We start from the raw sequence: 19,531 nt of genomic DNA, 5'->3' as shown, positions 1-19,531 counted from the left end.
GACTACAACTCCCATCATCCCTGACCACTGGTCCTGTTCCCTACCATTAAAAACAGATCAACCAGGGAGGTTAAAAGAGCCCACAGGGAAACCATGGCAAAAGGAGGTTTGTACATACAAAGAAGAGCGGTAAACCAGCGCAGTGCGGGGACTCGCCGAGCGGCGGCGGAAACCACGTCTACGCAGTCACAGAAGCGATTTCTGGCACTGCGGACATTTTGGAAATGGGCAGCCAGCACCGGCAATTGCTTCTGCGCAGCCGCGGACATGGGCAGAAGCCATTTCTGGTGTTCCGGACGTGGGCAGCGCGGCACCGGAAATTGCTTCTGCGCCTGTGCGGCCCATGTCTGTCCCACGGACGATAGTCTGTGGGATTCCTCCGGCCCACGGGCCAAAAACGTTGCCGGCACCTGCTCTATACAAAGCACCTAGCATGGGGGCATCTACATGGAAGAGCTACTCGTCTGTTTTCTGCCCATGCTCTGGGGTGGCCGTTTTCAGGCTTGGGGACAGAACGGTGAGTGATTTTTGCACCAAGTCCTGTCCATAAACCCCACCAAGTTCAATGGGATCTGGTCTCTACTGGTCTCAGGTCACTACTGTGTCTCAGGTCACTACTGTGCAGACCATGCCAGCCTTACGAAGTGGGGAGAGGCGCAAACAGAGGAAATTGGAACCACTGGAGATGTTTAGAAATGGGGCTGTTGGGAAGGGGCTGCCCCATTTGTGCTTCTCCAGGGGCAGGAGAATATCTGAGCAGGAGAATTCCTGCAGGGCCTCTGAGGCTCCCTTTCCTTCTTCCTCTCTCCCAGGACCCTGCAGCTTGTTTTGGCTCCTCCTCAGGAAGGACGAAAGAGACGGATCCTGCAAAGCTAGCGAGGATGGAAGGGGGAAGATGGACGGTTGACCTGGTGAGGTTGCCTCCTGCATCCCTCCCCACAACCTCTGAGCGTTCCCTCCCAGGGACCTCCGAGAGATCTGGTGAGTCCCAGGGGAGTGGAGATGGGGACATGGAGGGATGGAGCTGGAGAGGTATGGGGGCTTGCTCAGCTTGGGGATGGGGGGAGGCAGGCAGGCGGAGGGAGATGGAGAAAGACCAAGATGGAGATGGAGAAAGACCAACAAAGGCTCCCTTTGTGTCTTCCTCTCTCCCTTTGTTTCTTCCTCTCTCCCAGGACCCTGCAGCTTCTTTGGGCTCCCTGACTCCTCAGGAAGGATGAAAGAGACGGATCCTGCAAAGCTAGCGAGGATGGAAGGGGGTCGATGGACGGTTGACCTGGTGAGGTTGTCTCTTGCATCCCTCCCCACAACATCTGAGCGTTCCCTCCCTGGGACCTGCGAGAGATCTGGTGAGTCCCAGGGGATTGGATTTGGGGACATGGAGGGATGGAGCCAAAGAGGTATGGGGGCTTGCTCAGCTTGGAGGTGGGGGGAGGCAGGAGATGGAGAAGGGGAGCACCTTTTTGAGCTTCTCTGCCTGCCTGCCTGCCTGCCTGTGCCTTTATCATCTGCAGGCAATTTGAGTTAGGAAGACATCACAGCTCCCCGGCCACCGCGATGTATTGGCAGCTCAAAATGTCTAAAACCGGTACCATGATCTGAATGTCTTACCAATGTCAGACAACTTACCAATGCATTGTGCAGCACTAGAAGCCACAACTGTTGATCCTGCTTTGCAGATTGAATGCAAATGTGGCTTCATATGTTACCTTTTCCAAAACTCTTCTTTGCTTTTGAAAACAAGGATCATAGGACTAGGAAATGATAGAAATATGAAGACGGAGTTTTCTCATGTCATTTGTATATAAAATAACAGAATAAACTGGCCGGAATATCCATAACATATGGTTCATCAGTTGTGGTCAGTGTATGAGTTCTGGGTTCATGAATTGCTTTAGAATCATAGAGTTGGAAGAGACCACAAGGGCCATTCAGTCCAACCCCCTGCCAAGCAGGAAACACCATCAAAGCATTCCCGACATATGCCTGTCAAGCCTCTGCTTAAAGACCTCCAAAGAAGGAGACTCCACCACACTCCTTGGTAGCAAATTCCACTGTCGAACAGCTCTTACTGTCAGGAAGTTCTTCCTAATGTTTAGGTGCAATCTTCTTTCCTGTAGTTTGAATCCATTGCTCCATGTCCGCTTCTCTGGAGCAGCAGAAAACAGCCTTTCTCCCTCCTCTATATGACATCCTTTTATATATTTGAACATAGCTATCATATCACCCCTTAACCTTCTCTTCTCCAGGCTAAACAAACCCAGCTTCCTAAGCCGTTCCTCATAAGGCATCGTTTCCAGGCCTTTGACCATTTTGGTTGCCCTCTTCTGGACTCGTTCCAGCTTGTCAGTATCCTTCTTGAACTGTGGTGCCCAGAACTGGACACAGTACTCCAGGTGAGGTCTGACCAGAGCAGAATACAGTGGTACTATTACTTCCCTTATCTAGATGCTATACTCCTATTGATGCAGCCCAGAATTGCATTGGCTTTTTTAGCTGCTGCATCACACTGCTGACTCATGTCAAGTTTGTGGTCTACCAAGACTCCTAGATCCTTTTCACATGTACTGCTCTCAAGCCAGGTGTCTCCCATCCTGTAATTGTGCCTTTCATTTTTTTTGCCCAAGTGTAGTATGTAGTACCTTACATTTCTCCTTGTTAAAATTCATCTTGTTTGCTTTGGCCCAGTTGTCTAATCTGTTAAGGTCATTTTGAAGTGTGATCCTGTCCTCTGGGGTATTAGCCACCCCTCCCAATTTGGTGTCGTGTGCAAACTTGCTCAGGATGCCCTCAAGCCCATCATCCAAGTCATTGATAAAGATGTTGAATAAGACTGGGCCCAAGACAGAACCCTGTGGCACCCCACTAGCCACTTCTCTCCAGGATGAGGAGGAGCCATTGATGAGCACCCTTTGGGTTCGGTCAGTAAGCCAGTTACAAATCCACTGAATGGTAGCATTGTCTAGCCCACATTTTACCAGCTTCTTTACAATATCATGAGGCACCTTGTCAAAGGCCTTGCTGAAATCAAGATAGGCTACATCCACAGCGTTCCCTTCATCTACCAGGCTTGTAATTATGTAAAAAAATGAGATTAGATTAGTCTGACATGACTTATTTTTCAGAAACCCATGCTGACTTTTAGTGATCACAGAGTTTCTTTCTAGGTGCTCACAGACTGTTTGCTTAATGATCTGCTCTAGAATCTTTCCTGGTATTGATGTCAGGCTGACTGGGCGGTAATTGTTTGGGTCCTCTCTTTTCCCCTTTTTGAAAATAGGGACAACATTTGCCCTCCTCCAGTCTGCTGGAACTTCGCCTGTTCTCCAGGAATTTTCAAAGATTATTGCCAGTGGTTCTGAAATCACCTCTCCTAGTTCTTTTAATACTCTTGGATGTAGTTCATCTGGCCCTGGAGACTTGAATACATCTAAACTAGCCAAGTATTCTTGTACTACCCCCTTACTTATTCTGGGCTGTGTTTCCCCTGCTGAATCATCTGCTCCATATTCTTCAGGTCGGGCATTTAAACTGAAACAATAAGGGGGAAACAACAGAGAACAGAGAACATTCAACATTGCATAGCCGAATGCCTAGTTAGGAGCTCTTGTGGCCGTTGTGACTGTTTTCCGTCTAGTCATGCTTTTTTAAAGAATGACCAGGCTTGTCTGAACCTCCCAGGCCTTCTTAAATGTGGGCTTCAGAGCTTTAAGGGAAGTTGAAGTAACTTCTGTCAGGTTTGATGTTTTGGCATCTGTTTGCATTTGGTTGACCAAAGAGATAAGATAAGATATCTTTATTGTCATTGTCCCCCTGCGGGAACAACGAAATTACTCGGTTGCTACATCCACTCAGATAAAGCATTCCGCATAATCCAAAATTATAAAAAACCTAATTAAAAACAGTAAATATAATACAAAATAACAAGTAAAATAAGATGACTTCAAAGTCCAGGCTTTCCATTTAAGGCCAAAATTGCTCTAGAGAAGAAACTGTTCCTGAGACGGCTCGTTCTTGCCTGCATTGTTCTATATCTCCGTCCCGATGGCAGGAGCTGAAAGAAATGGTGGCCAGGGTGCGTTGGATCTCTTGATATATCTAGTGCTTTTCTATGGCACCTGGTGGTGTAAATTTGTTCTAAGGTGGTGAGTGAGCAGCCAATAATGCTCTCTGCTGTTTTAATAATTCTACACAGCTCTGCTCTGTCCTGGGAAGTACAGCTTCCGTACCACACACATAAACCGTACGTGAGCACGCTCTGTATGGCACAGTGATAGAAGGCAAGCAGCAGCTTTTGTGGAAGATGGTTTTTCCTTAAAATTCTCAAAAAATACAGTCTCTGCTGCGCCTTCTTCACAAGCCCCCTTGTATTAACACTCCAGGACAGATCCTCCTGTAACTCAATGCCTAGAAATCTAAACATTGTTACCCTCTCCACACAAATCCCGTCAATCAAGAGTGGCTGGACCTCGTTCTTCTGTCTCCTAAAGTCCACCACAAGCTCCTTAGTTTTCTTTGTATTAATGAGCAAGTTGTTGACTCTGCACCACTCTGTCAGTCGCTCCACCTCATCTCTATAGTCCGTTTCACCCTCCTTATCAGAGATGAGCCCGATCACGGTTGTGTCATCTGCAAATTTGACAACCCTATTTCTAGGGTGGGCAGCGACACAAGCATATGTATAAAGAGTATAAAGGAGCGGACTAAGTACGCATCCTTGTGGTGTTCCTGTGTTAGTCCTAAGCATGTACGACATATAAGGGCCCAACCGGACCCTCTGGGAGCGATCTGAGAGAAAGTCCAGTATCCACCCACAGAGTGATAGCGGGAGCCCCAGATTTCCCAATTTAGTTATCAGACGTCGCGGTAGAATGGTATTGAATGCCGAGCTGAAATCTACAAAAAGCAGTCTGGCGTAGCTCCCCCGCTGCTCCAAATGTGCAAGAACAGCTTGGAGGGCAATCACCACGGCATCCTCTGTTGATCTTTTCGTTTTGTAGACAAATTGGAATGTGTCCAATCCCTCTGGTAGGCAGGCAATGACATAATTTCGTACCAGCTTTTCAAAGCACTTCATAATTATGGGTGTAAGTGCTACTGGACGAAAGTCATTCGGATTCTCCGGATTGGATTTTTTTGGTACTGGAACAAAAGATGACTGACCTGGGAGATGGAGCGGATTCCAGGATAAAATCATCTGAAGAAGTGTGCATGCACACGAAAGCTCATACCAAAATAAAAACTTAGTTGGTCTTTAAGGTGCTACTGAAGGAATTTTTTTATTTTACTAGGATAAAATATAAAAGCCAACCAATATGCCAGTTAATACCAGCCAACAAAGGCAGCGAAAACTATAATAAGGCCTCACATCTAACTTTCTTCAGTTCTTCCTCTATCACAAGCATTTATTTGTTCAATAATGGATGTGAACCACGTCCCCTTCGCCTGACTTATGCTAACATAGCTGGGAGAGGTGTCAGGTGGTGGGTTTGATGGTTCTGTGTCATCTGCGACCCGGTCACAGCATGCTAGCAGTGGCCCCCTACTGGTTTCAAGAGAGTCAGGTGCCTCATAGGCATGCTCAAATGCTGGGGGGTAAGAGATGCCACACATCAACAATGACACTAAGTTAGACTCCAAGGATGTCCTCTTGAGGCCGAAATGGAGCACTCTCAATCTCGCTGTTCAGTTCTTCCTCTATCAAAAGCATTCATTCACATTGTTCAATAATCTGGAGCTCCATTTCTTCCTGAGGCTCTAATAAGCTTTCCTCTTCATTGCAGATGGTGATGAATTGGAAGGGAAGAACCAGGGGGACCACAACAGAATCCGTATAGTAGGGAAGTCAAATAAATATTCAGAGTGTGGAGAGAACATCGGTCAGAGCTCCCAGTCCACGTCCCATCAAAGAAAGAGCTTCATTCGGAGGGGTAGCTTTAATTCACACAAAAGAAATCACAGTGGAGAGAAATTGTATCAGTGTTTGGAATGTGGAAAGAGCTTCACTAATAGCTCCCATCTCACTTCCCATCAAAGAATTCATACAGGGGAGAAACCTTTTCAATGTGTTGAGTGTGGTAAGAGCTTTCGTCACAGCCACCATCTCAATAGCCATCACAGAATTCATACGGGGGAGAAACCCTATCAGTGCGTGAAATGTGGGGAAAGCTTCAATCATAAGAATCATCTCGCTTCCCATCAAAGAATTCATACGGGGGAGAAACCCTATCGGTGCTTCAAATGTGGAAAGCGCTTCAGTCAGAGTTCCAATCTCACTTCGCATCAAAGAACCCATACAGGGGAGAAACCATATCAATGCCTGGAATGTGGAAATAGCTTCAGTGACAGGCTGAGTCTCACTTCGCATCAGAGAATTCATACAGGGGAGAAACCCTACCAGTGCTTGGAATGTGGAAAGCGCTTCAGGCAAAGCTCACATCTCGCTTCCCATCGCAGAATTCATACAGGGGAGAAACCCTATCGGTGCTTCGAATGCGGAAAGAGCTTTAGTCGCAGCCACCATCTCACTTCCCATCACAGAATTCATACAGGGGAGAAACCATATCAGTGCTTCGAATGTGGGAAGAGCTTCAGGCAAAGCTTGAGTCTCAAGATCCACCAAAGAATTCATACAGGGGAGAAACCATATCAGTGCTTGGAATGTGGGAAGAGCTTCAGTGTCAGGCACAGTCTCACTTCCCATCAAAGAATTCATACAGATGGAAAACCAAAAAAGAAAAGCAATAAAGCAAAAACTATTAAACAAAGAATTCATACAGGGGAGACACCATATCAATGCTTGGAATGTGGAAAGAGCTTCAATCTGAAGGAAAGTCTGACTTCCCATCTAAGAATTCATACAGAGGGAAAACCAAAAAGGAAAAGTAATAAAGAAAAAAATTATTAAACAACCCTTACAAAACACCATTGTATAGAAAAAAGGTGAAGAATAACTAAAAATACCCTTTATGACATTTGTATCATATATATCATATCATTCATCAACCCATAGAAAGCCAGGCTCCCCCACCTCTCTCCTGGGTGCCCCCTCTTCTCCCCGTCTCCCACCCTGGGAGATCCTTCCTTCCCTCAGTTCCTTGTAGGTCCCTCCAACTCTCCTCTTCCAATGTGTGTCCTCCTTAATTCAAAATAAAGGAATCTTAATATAAAAAACAAACAAAAAGTAGATGAAATGGAAACTCCCGTCTCCATCTGAAAATCATCTGTTGCAACATTTATTCAGAATATGCACTCCAGAATAATCCCAGCTGTATTTCATATCCAGCCTTTTCCCTCCCCTTCAGCAATATGACATTTCCCTCCCTACCACAGCCTTCGAATCTTAACCACTCAGACAGTGCAATATGACTCTCATAATGATCGTCTCATAATCCAAATTAGTATTTCTCCAGTTTCTCCATCCAGTTTCTATAAAGCCTTTTAAACCATTTCAACAAATTTCAACCAAATCACAATCCAAAATTATTCTCTTTGAATGTTCATCCATTCACGCTTCCTCTTCTTTCTTCATTTCCTAATCTTTAGATATTTTAATCCACAGAGGATGGGGAAGAAGGCATCTTAATTCCCTTTCCTCAGAGTTTCCCTCATACAAGAGTGTAGATTGCCTTGTTAACAGTTTCAGGAGTTGCATTTAACCCCCTTTTGCTGGCTGTACATTTTTCTCTGCCGATCATTCCCACACCAGCTCAGTCCAACCTCATCCTTCCATGGAGCTCTTTCTCTCTCCTCCTGTTCTTCCCTCGCCTGCTCAACACAACCTTCTGCCTCTCCCAGAGACTCCTTTCCAACAACTCCCAGCTTAGGACCCACACATTCCCCTTGTCCCTTTTTAGGGACCCGTCTGTTGAAGATTCATTCCGTGTCTGCAGTCATGGGATTGTTGTCTATCATATGACAGTGTTTGTTTTTCATTCCACAGTGTGGGAAGTGATTGAGACAGGATGTTTGTGATACTGTGTTCCGTGAAGTGGGACTATAGTCCTTTGTTCTTTCTCTTTGCTGTCTGATGCTAGAGAGAGAGGGAGCCATGTTGCAGTGCTCCGAGTGTATTATATGTAAATAAAAGTAGATTAGCCAAAATGCTGAGTTGCTGAGGTCTGTTACGCAAACTGCGAAGACTCTGCAGATCCCTAAGTGTGCTGATGTCTCCAAGGCATCAGTCACTGTGATGTTCGTGTTGGAGAAAGCTTTTGAAGCTCCCGATCGATCAACCAGGAGGGAGAGAACATGTCAGTCGGGCATGTGTCTTTACCAAGGTCCTGCTCATGTTTAGGACGCTCCTGTAACAATGGTTATGCGCCCAGGGATCGGGACCACAGACCCAGTGCCAGTAGGGCTGGTATTTGTCCCCGTTGGGGTTTCCTGGAACCAGCAGCTTCAAGCAAGCCTCTTCAGAGACGGAAGAGAAAAAGCAAGTGCGTGGAGACTCTGTGAGTATGCTGAGCTGCCTAAAAGTGAAAGTAAAAGGCAGGCTGGGCTGTTTTGTGCCAACGCTAGCAGCTTGCGCAGATTTATGGCTGTCTGATAAGGACAGTAAGAGTTCCAGCTTGAACTAAGCTGCGGAATGGATCCCATTCCCTAAGTTTACATGGAGGGAACTGGGAAGAAAATGTTCCATCCCCTGAGTTAGGGAGATGCGATGTGCCTTTCCCCGTTTGCCAGGAGCCTATTTGGGGTTCCTCCTTCCACACCGCAAGGTTCCTCCAAGGCCTTGGGGAAGGAAACTGAGGCAGGCTCTGCTTGCTCCCCAGGGCCCTGCAGGGGATTCAGGGGGGGGGGATCTGTCTCTTCCTCTGGCCATTGCAGCCCCCAGGAAGCCTTGGAAGAAAGGCAGGAGACTCTCAGCAGAGAGCAGCCAAGTCCGGTTCTTCTCCAAAATGGCTTCCTCTTCTGAGAGCGCCCTCTCTTTCTGGGCTGGGCTGGGCTGGGAGGACCCCAGTTCAGCCAGTTCCCCCAGTGTCCCCCCACTGGGCTCCAGTGGCCCCGAGAGACCTGCAGGGATCCTGAGTGGGAGCAGCTTCTCCTGTTGAATTGCCACCTGAGGGGGAAGGAACAAGCAAGGGCTGTCCAGAAAGGGCTCCTGGGACCCCAAGTTCGGGGTCCAGAAGGGAAGTCTCCAGCCTGGTCTTTCCCCTATTCCTGAAGGTGGAGCCCTTCTCCTAGCGCTGACTCTTGGGGTGACCAAGGAAGCTGGTCCGGGGGTCAAACTCCCCTGAGGGAACCCTCCACCTCAGATGAGATGAAGCCATTATTATTATTATTATTATTATCCTTCTCATTCTCCTTCTTGGGCCTCCGAGATAGAGAGGGCCTTTCCTTCCTGGCCCCCTTCGCCTGTCCTGGCCCAGAACCTGGTGGATCCCCCAAGGCTGCTTGCCTGGCATCTCCCAATGGAGAGAGAGGCCTCCTCTGTCGGGCCATCATGGCAGGAAGGCTGCTGAGGACCCAAAGGTGCCGCCCTCCTTCAGCCGGGAGGAGAGAGAGACCCCAAGAATGTGGGGCCCACGGGGCCCACAGGGGAGCCATGGCGTCTCTGGGAGCGGCTGAGGCCTCCGGAAGAAACAACATGGCGTTCCCGCCTATTTCGAAAAAAGGCGCGAAACACTGCCGTCTGGCCCTGCTACCTCCGTGGGCTCCTCCTGGGCCTGCCTGGCCATAGGGGGGGAATCTAGCTACCCCCCAAATAATGGGGGGGGAAGGAAGAGGAAGAGGATGAAGGAGAAGCCGGGAGGGGGAGCAGCCAAGAGGGAAACTCGGGGGGGGGGGGAACTCCCTCAGGAAACCGGGCGAAGGAGAGGACGAGGCCAAGGGGAATCTGAATGGGGATTGGCCAGCTGTGCAATGGAGAGGCTTCTGATTGGTCCATCCCTGCTCTGGGGTGGGAAATGGGGTCATATGGTTCTGGGAGCCCCGTATAAACTGGGTTTCTGCCTGGAGAAACAGGGAAAGGATGGCAGGGGAGGGGTCCCTCTTGCTTTGAACTGGGGAGAGTCCCAGAGGGAGGGGTCGCCCCAGTGAGCAACATGCGCCCCCTCCCTTTCCTGCCTGTGGGGTTCTTACAGGGGCCCCCTCCACATTTGCCCCTCCTTCAGCCCCCTCCCAATCTCAGGCGTGTTTCATTCCTTGCATGGGACACTTTCTCATCTGTCTCTTTTCCTGGGATGAAAAGCGGCTGCAGAAGCAGAAAAATCCACTTTTTTTGGGGGGGTGGGATTATTTTCGGGAGGGGAGGGATCTCCTGGCTGGGAAGGGCCCCCCTCCATCCTTCCCCTCCCCCACTCGCTGAGCTGGATGGTGTTTTTTTAGAGGGTGTCTTTACGGAGCCATTGCTGAGCCCAAGGCACCTCCTGCCACTAGGCAGACTTTCCCCCCTTCTCCATCCCAGCCTTTCCTTGGGGTCCAGGAGCCTCTATGTTGGGGGAGGGGGAGAGCCAAGGTAAACCCCCCCCCATGCTCCCCCTCTCCCTCGCGGTTAGTCTGGTTAGATGTGGGCTCCTTGGGGCAGAGTGCTTGACACAGAGGGAGAAAGAGGGAGGGAAGGGGGGGCAGCCCCTTGAGCGCAGGCGCAGAAGCAAGAAATGTGCAGGCAGGGAGAGGGAGGGGCGGGCGGGCTCGGTGCTCTGGGCTTTGCAAGGGTTAAAAGGAGCCGAGCTGGATTCCTAGAGAGGACAGTAAGTGGAGGGCAAGAGAAGGCAAGGTCCTCCCTTGGCTAAATTCCCTCCCTCCCTCCCGCATCCCTTCCTGCACTTTCTTCTCTCCTTTGCAAAAGCTTCCTTGGTGCCCCTCCTGGAATCGGGTGAGTCTCCCCTCTCTCTCTTCCCCCTGAGGCTGCCATGGGGAGAAGGGGGTCCCAGGGGGTGCAGGGAGGGTGAATGGGGGGGTCCCTGTTCAGATCATGCCTGGTGGGGGGAGACCCCCAAGTCAGGGAGCGGAGGGTCCTCCCTTGTCCTCTCTGCCAAGCCAGGGAGGGGGCGAGCTCTGCTCTTCCTTTGGATCCAGATGCTGCCTTCCTCTTGGGGGAGGGGGCTAACTGGGCATGCAAATGAACCCCCTTCACATTTGCTAACAGAGGGTGAAGACAGATGGGAACTTTTCCACATGGGAGGAGGAGCACAGGGGTGTTATGGGAACTTCCGGGTTGAGAGACTACTCAACAGCCCAGCTCGTGGGGTACAAGTCCCTGCGGTCAGGAAAAGAAGGAACTTCCAGCCAAGCCTTTTCAGGGGGGGGGGCTTCACCCATTTCACATAGAAAAATAAAAAGTAATCTCATATCAGAGGTCCCCCCCCCCTTTGACTGTCCATTATTCTACAGTTCGAGTCTAATTGCAAGTGGCAGATTTCCAAAAGTCAGGGCACAGTTCCGATAGATATTCAGGGAAATCATCCAAAAGATAAGGTTTTCAGCGCTGGTGCTACCCTGCACCTAATTAATTTCCACACTGTTTATATTTCCACTCTCGCTTGCTATAAATGAACAGCCCATCTCAGTGGCTGGGTATTTAGCAGATAAACTCTACCTCCGATCTTGAAGCATGTCCAAAACTTAAATCCAGTTTTTCATCTTAAGCTTTGGAACCTGAGGCGCTCGCAAAGGCAGCCTCAAGGGGGGCTGGACTCTCTCGGGGACTCACACCCAATGCCCGCCAGCCCCTTCTTCCGAATTTGGAGCCGAGTTAATGGGCAACTGCGGATGAGGCTGCTTACTCCCATCTCAGCCTCTAATACCCCATGGGACCCGGAGCGGTGGAATTTTCAGCCATCTTTGTGGCGGCTCAAGTGGAAGTCTAATTGGTTGTCTGTTAACAGCTCTCTCTATATGTCTGCCAATTTGTCTTCATATTTACTTTTTTCTAAGATCTTGCTTCTAATGGGGAAAGCCACCATGGTGTTTTCTGTTCTAATTAAATCTTTACATTTTTCCAAAACTTTAAGAATCAAGTTTTTTTATGATTATAAAAACTTTTATGAACTTTTGCCTAGGGACAGGATGGTGACTGGTTTTTGCACCAAGTTCTGTCCATAAACCCCACTAAGTTCAAGGGGTTCTACCTTGAGGTCACTACTGTGCAGACCATGCCAGAGTTATGAAGCGGGAAGAGGAGTAAACAGAGGAAATTGGAACCACTAGAATCATAGAATCATAGAGTTGGAAGAGACCACAAGGGCCACCCAGTCCAACCCCCTGCCAAGCAGGAAACACCATCAAAGCATTCTTGACATATGGCTGTCAAGCCTCTGCTTAAAGACCTCCAAAGAAGGAGACTCCACCACACTCCTTGGTAGCAAATTCCACTGCCGAACAGCTCTTACATGCTGACTCATGTCAAGTCTGTGGTCTACCAAGACTCCTAGATCCTTTTCACATGTATTGCTCTCAAGCCAGGTGTCACCCATCCTGTATTTGTGCCTTTCATTTTTTTTGCCCAAGTGTAGTACCTTACATTTCTCCCTGTTAAAATTAATCTTGTTTGCTTTGGTCCAGTTGTCTAATCTGTTAAGGTCATTTTGAAGTGTGATCCTGTCCTCTGGGGTATTAGCCACCCCTCCCAATTTGGTGTCGTCTGAAAACTTGCTCAGGATGCCCTCAAGAGAGGTTTAGAAATGGGGCTTCTGTTGGAAAGGGGCTGCCCCATTTGTGCTTCTCTGGGGGCAGGAGAATATCTGGGCAGGAGAATTCCTGCAGGGCCTCTGAGGCTCCCTTTCCTTCTTCCTCTCTCCCAGGACCCTGCAGCTTGTTTTGGCACCTCCTCAGGAAGGACGAACGAGACGGATCCTGCAAAGCTACGCGAGGATGGAAGGGGGAAGATGGACGGTTGACCTGGTCAGGTTGCCTCCTGCATCCCTCCCCACAACCTCTGAGTGTTCCCTCCCAGGGACCTCTGAGAGATCTGGTGAGTTCCAGGGGAGTGGAGATGGGGACATGGAGGGATGGAGCTGGAGAGGTATTGGGACTTCCTCAGCTTGGGGGTTAGGATTAGGGCTGGGGAGCTGTGATGTATCCTGGTTCAAATTATCTACAGATGACAAAGGTGAAGGCAGGCAAGCAGGCGGATGGAGATGGAGAAGGAGAACGGGAGCACCTTTTCGGGCTCCTCCACCTGCCTGCCTGCCTTCACCTTTGTCATCTGTAGATAATTTGAACCAGGATACATCACAGCTCCCCAGCCAACGCAATGTATTGGCAGCTCAAAAGGTCTAAAACCAGTGCTGTGATCTGAATGCCCTACCAATGCCAGACAACTTACCGATCCATCGTGCAACACTAGAAGCCACGACTCTTTAAAGTAACCTGATCCGGCTTTGCAGATTGAACGCAGATGGGGCCTCTGCGCAATGCCTTTTTTCCCCTTTTCTTTTTCGGATAACTTTCTATTTGCTTTTAAAAACAAGGAATCATAGAGTTGGAAGAGACCACAAGGGCCATCCAGTCCAACCCCCTGCCAGGAACATAGGAATAAATAATGCAAACATGTAGACCAAGTCTTCTCATGTCATTTGTATATAAAATAGCAGAACAAATTTGCTGGAATATCTATAACATATGGCTCATCATTAGTGGTCATTGTATGAGTTCTGGGTTCATGAATTACTTTAAACTGAAACAAAAAAGGGGAAACAGGAGAGAACAGAGAACATTCAACATCGCATAGCCGAATGCCTAGTCAGGATCTCTTGTGGCCATTGTGCTTAGATTAGATTTTAAACGTTTGATGCTGTATTGTTTATAATATTCGGTTGGAAGCCGCCCAGAGTGGCTGGGGAAACCCAGCCAGATGGGGGGGTATAAATTATTATTATTATTATTATTATTATTATTATTATTATTATTACATTAAGTGTGAGTAATAGTCATTTTTCCTCTTCTGTCACCAATGAAACAATACAGCGTTGGTCTCCTCATGAACATGGAAGGAGGGGTTCAAAGTGAAGAAAGTGATTTACAAAATTTAAATTTAGACCAAGCCGATTGAGATAACTTCTGATGGGGATTCTTCAGATGAACATGTTGCTGTTTGTATCCTGACCAGAGAGTTCTGCATAAAGAAGTCAAGGAGGAGAAACATGGGATCATGGAGACTTGCAGTAAAACTCTCTGTTCCATCATAAGATCAGTTTTGGAATTAAGTAACCTCTATGTGATGAACCTCCACTATTTCGATGGAGACCAACAGCATTTGGGATTCTCCCATCCCCACCATGAACCCTGAATGGAGGAATATCCTCTGTGAATGTTCCTCTGTGACTGTTCTTAATCTAGTCATGCCTTTTTAAACAATGACCAGGCTTGTCTGAACTGCCCAGGCCTTCCTAAATGTTGGCTTCAGAGTTTTTAGGGAACTTCTGTCAGGTTTGTTCTTTTTGTTTTTCCTTCTGTCTGCATTTGGTTAACCAAAGAGATGACTTGACCATGGAGAAGGAGTGGATTCCATTACTGAGCCAAACAAAATTATCCCAGATAAATGCCAAGCAATATGTCAGTTAATACCAGCCAACAAAGGCAGTGAAAACTATAGGAAGGCCTCACATCTAACTTTCTTCAGTTCTTCCTCTATCAAAAGCATTCATTCACATTGTTCTATAATCTGGAACTCCGTTTCGTCCTGAGGCTCTAATTAGCTTCTCTCTTCATTGCAGATGGTGATGAATTGGAAGGGAAGAACAAGGGGGAAGGGAAGAACAGAATCCCCATAGTGGAGAAGTCCTATAAATATTCAGATTGTGGAGAGAACATCCGTCAGAGCTCCCAGTCCACCTCCCATCAAAGAACAAACTTCATTCAGAGGAATAGTCTCACTTCACACACAAGAACACAGAGTAGGGAAAAATTGTACCAGTGCAGAGAATGTGGGAAGTGCTTCAATCGGAAGTATAGTCTCGATTTGCATCAAAGAATTCATACAGGGGAGAAACCCTATCAGTGCTTGGAATGTGGGAAGAGCTTCAGTGTTAGGCAGAAACTCACTTCCCATCAAAGAGTCCATACAGGAGAGAAACCCTATCAGTGCTTGGAATGTGGAAAGAGCTTCAATCGGAAGGATCAACTGACTTCCCATCACATGATTCATACAGGGGAGAGACCCTATCACTGCTTGGAATGTGGAAAGAGCTTCAATCGGAAGGATCAACTGACTTCCCATCACATGATTCATACAGGGGAGAGACCCTATCACTGCTTGGAATGTGGGAAGAGGTTCAGTCACAAGCTGAGTCTCACTTTGCATCAAAAAATTCATACAGGGGAAAAACCCTATCAGTGCTTGGAATGTGGGAAGAGCTTCACTCATAGCTCCAATCTCACTTCCCATAAGAGAATTCATACAGGGGATAAACCCTATCAGTGCGTGGAATGTGGGAAAAGCTTCACTCATAGCTCCCATCTCACTCGCCATAAAAGAAATCATACAAGGGAGAAACCCTATCGGTGCTTCGAATGTGGAAAGAGCTTCAGTCAGAGCTCCAGTCTCACTTCACATCAAAGAATTCATACTGGGGAGAAACCCTATCAGTGCGTGGAATGTGGGAAAAGCTTCACTCATAGCTCCCATCTCATGTCCCATCAAAGAACTCATACAGGGGAGAAACCATATCAGTGTTTGGAATGTGGAAAGAGCTTCCGGGATGGGTTTAATCTCACAATCCATCAAAGAATTCATACAGGGGAGAAACCATATCAGTGCTTCAAGTGTGGAAAGAGCTTTCGTCACAGCCAGCATCTGACTTCCCATCAAAGAATTCATACAGGGGAGAAACCCTATCAGTGCTTGGAATGTGGGAAGAGCTTCAGTCACTGGACGAGTCTCACTTTGCATCAAAGAATTCATTCAGGGAAGAAACCCTATCAGTGCTTGGAATGTGGAAAGAGTTTCACTAATAGCTCCCATCTCACTTCCCATCACAGAATTCATACAGGGGAGAAACCCTACCAGTGTGTGGAATGTGGAAAGAGCTTCACTACTAGCTCCCAACTCACTTCCCATCAAAGAATTCATACAGGGGAGAAACCTTTTCAATGCCAAAAGTGTGGGAAGAGCTTCAGTCGGAAGAAGAGTCTCACTTCCCATCAAATAATTCATACAGAGGGAAAACCAAATAATAATAATAACAACAACACTACTACAGCAAAAAATATTAAACAACCCTTAAAAAATACAATTGTATAGAAAAGAGAAAGGGGGGAAGATGAACTAAAAATACCCTTTATGACATTTGTATCATATATATCATATCATTCATCAACCCATAGAAAGCCAGGCTTGTTAACAGTTTCAGGAATTGAATTTAATCCCCTTTTGCTGGCTGTACATTTTTCTCTGCCGATCATTCCCACGCCAGCTCAGCCCAACGTCATCTTTCAATCAAGCTCTTTCTCTCTCCTCATGTTCTTCCCTCGCCTGCTCAACACAAGCTTCTGCCTCTCCCAGAGACCCCTTTCCAACGACTGCCAGCTTAGGACCCACACATTCCCCTCGGTCCCTTTTTTGGGACCCGTCTGTTGAAGATTCATTCCCAGTGTCTGCAGTCATGGGATTGTTGTCTATCATATGACAGTGTTTGTTTTTCATTCCACAGTGTGGGAAGTGATGGAGACAGGATGTTTGTGATACTGTGTTCCGTGAAGTGGGACTATAGTCCTTTGTTCTTTCTCTTTGCTGTCTGATGCTAGAGAGAGAGGGAGCCATGTTGCAGTGCTCTGAGTGTATTATATGTAAATAAAAGTAGATTAGCCAAAATGCTGAGTTGCTGAGGTCTGTTAAGCAAACTGCGAAGACTTTGCGGATTCCTAAGTGTGCTGATGTCTCCAAGACATGAGTCGCTGTGATGTTCGTGTTGGAGAAAGCTTTTGAAGCTCCCAATCGATCAACCAGGAGGGAGAGAACATGCCAGTCGGGCATGTGTCTTTTACCAAGGTCCTACTCATGTTTAGGGCGCTCCTGTAACAATGGTTATGTGCCCAGGGATCGGGACCACAGACCCAGTGCCAGCAGGGCTGGTTTTTGTCCCGGTTGGGGTCTCCTGGAACCAGCAGCGTGAAGGAAGCCTCTTCAGAGACGGAAGAGAAAAAGCAAGTGCACGGAGACTGTGAGTATGCTGAGCTGCCTAAAAGTGAAAGTAAAAGGCAGGCTGGGCTGTTTTGTGCCAACACTAGCAGCTTGCACACAGAAGGCAATGAGCCTTTTGAAGTTTTTGCCAGGATTTATAGCTGTCTGATAAGGACAGTAAGAGTTCCAGCTTGAACTAAGCTGCGGAATGGATCCCATTCCCTAAGTTTACATGGAGGGAACTGGGAAGAAAATGTTCCATCCCCTGAGTTAGGGAGATGCGACGTGCCGATGCGGCAGGTCTTGGGCAAGAAAGTAGCCCTGATTTATGTGCTACAGATGGGAGGTCATTTCCCGATGCTCCTAAAGCCTGAGAAGAGTGGGGGAGGGAGTAAGTCCCTGACGATGAAGCTGCATGGAATAACACTGAGATAAGCACCCAAGGAATCCAAGGCAGGGGAAGCCCTGGGGAGTGGGGAGAGGCCGCCCCCTAAGTGTGGAGACTGGATGGGAGACCCTCTCCCCCCTTCTGCCCAACGACAATTCCCAGAGTTCCCTGGTAAGAGGTGCGGATTGCTGACCCCTCTAGGAATGGCAGCCCTGGGACCGCAGGGCAGCAGGACTGGACATGTCTCCTCGCCACTCAGCGTCCTGAACCGATTCCGGTCCCCAGGATCCTTTGGAGGAGCCACTAAGATGGGGGAAGATCTGGTTTCCAACTTTGTGATGGAGCAGCAGATAAACACCCCTGCCCCCTCTCAAGTGAGCAAGCCCACCTACTGCTCTGGCACGTGCCGCTCTCGGGAACAGGAGCTGCATCCAGGCTTGATCAGCTAAGTATTTTTAGGAATACCCCTGCCTCTCCCGTGCTGGCAAGGCACCAGGGTGAAGCCATCAGCAGCCCGTGTGAATAATAATAATAATAATAATGCGCCACTCATCTGACTGGGCTTCCCCTGCCACTCAGGGCGGCTTCCAGCACATATAAAATCATACTAAAACATCAAACATTAAAAACTTTCAGATTCAGGGCTTCCTGTCTAGCTCTTTCTTTTCTTGACACCTGATGGGAGGGCGTTCCACAGGGTGGGTGCCACTACCGAGAAGGCCCTCTGTCTGCTTCCCTGTAACTTTGCTTTTCGCAGGGAGGGAACTGCCAGAAGGCCCTTGGAGCTGGACCTCAGTGTCCGGGGAGAACGATGGGGGTGGAGACGCTCCTTAAGCTATACAGGGTCAAACCATTTAGGGCTTTAAAGATCAGGACCAACAGAAACATACTGGGAACCAATGTAAAGCCTTTAGGAGTGGTTTTATTAAAACATTCAAAAAATGAATCAGCAATATATTTTTAAACAGAAATTTTTCTTACCAGTTCAGTTTAGAGGTGGTTCGGGGGAGGGGGGGAATATGCCGAAGCAGAGCCCATCTTTTTCAAAGGATCCTTACTAAACTTGGGAATGTCTGGATGTGATCCCATCTCTACAGCTCCCATAAACAGCACGGAGGTGGCCGGAGCCTGAAAGGAGCCTGAAAGTCTTGGCCTTGAACGCAGGCCTCAGGGATGCTCCCCCCGTTTCCCCCATGGAGACCTGAGACCCCTTCTCCTTCTGAAGGGACCTCCGAGGAGGAAGCCAGGGCGGATGAGTCCCTGGACCTTGGAGTTGATTCCCAGACTCATCTGGAAGTGCCATATAAGGTTCCTTTCCCCATTTGCCAGGAGCCTATTTGGGGTTCCTCCTTCCACACCCCAAGATTCTTCCAAGGCCTTGGGGAAGGAAACTGAGGCAGGCTCTGCTTGCTCCCCAGGGCCCTGCAGGGGATTCAGGGGGGGGATCTGTCTCTTCCTCTGGCCATTGCAGCCCCCAAGAAGCCTTGGAAGAAAGGCAGGAGACCCTCAGCAGAGAGCAGCCAAGTCCAGTTCTTCTCCAAAATGGCTTCCTCTTCTGAGAGTGCCCTCTCTCCCTTGTCTGGGCTGCACTGGGAGGACCCCAGTTCAGCCAGTTCCCCCCAGTGTCCCCCCACTGGGCTCCAGTGGCCCCCTGAGACCCGCAGGGATCCTGAGTGGGAGCAGCTTCTCCTGTTGAATTGTCACCTGAGGGGGAAGGAACAAGCAAGGGCTGTCCAGAAAGAGCTCCTGGGACCCTGAGTTCGAGCCTCCGGCCTGGTCTTTCCCCTATTCCTGAAGGTGGAGCCCTTCTCCTAGCGCTGACTCTTGGGGTGACCAAGGAAGCTGGTCCGGGGGTCAAACTCCCCTGAGGGAACCCTCCACCTCAGATGAGATGAAGCCATTATTATTATTATTATTATCCTTCTCATTCTCCTTCTTGGGCCTCCGAGACAGAGAGGGCCTTTCCCTCCTGGCCCCCTTCGCCTGTCCTGGCCCAGAACCTGGCGGATCCTCCAAGGCCGCTTGCCTGGCTTCTCCCAATGGAGAGAGAGGCCTCCTCTGTCGGGCCATCATGGCAG

At 48.5% G+C, this 19,531-nt stretch overlaps 1 protein-coding gene across 13 annotated transcripts in view; it reads left to right on the top strand.

The window, feature by feature from the left end:
* The window catches only part of LOC118078033 (uncharacterized), a 71,940-nt gene that overhangs the window by 18,500 nt on the left and 33,909 nt on the right, over positions 1-19,531 (top strand). For 4 of the 13 annotated variants that reach the window (XM_088664326.1, XM_088664325.1, XM_088664327.1 and 1 more), the window contains one exon: positions 813-981. The exons of 1 other annotated variant lie outside the window; for it this stretch is intronic. In XM_088664326.1, the coding sequence (XP_088520452.1) occupies positions 882-981 (100 nt within the window). In that variant the 5' untranslated portion in view covers positions 813-881. Of the gene's footprint in view, positions 1-812; positions 982-9,892; positions 10,820-12,746; positions 12,917-13,911; positions 16,757-19,531 lie in introns of those variants that run through there. 8 more of the 13 variants (XM_060271088.2, XM_088664333.1, XM_088664329.1 and 5 more) reach the window with 8 other exon arrangements.

The sequence above is a fragment of the Zootoca vivipara genome, chromosome 2 (genome assembly GCF_965207765.1).
Source record: "Zootoca vivipara chromosome 2, rZooViv2.hap1.1, whole genome shotgun sequence".
Classification (NCBI taxonomy): domain Eukaryota; kingdom Metazoa; phylum Chordata; class Lepidosauria; order Squamata; family Lacertidae; genus Zootoca; species Zootoca vivipara.
This window is presented reverse-complemented; position numbering and strand designations above follow the sequence as displayed.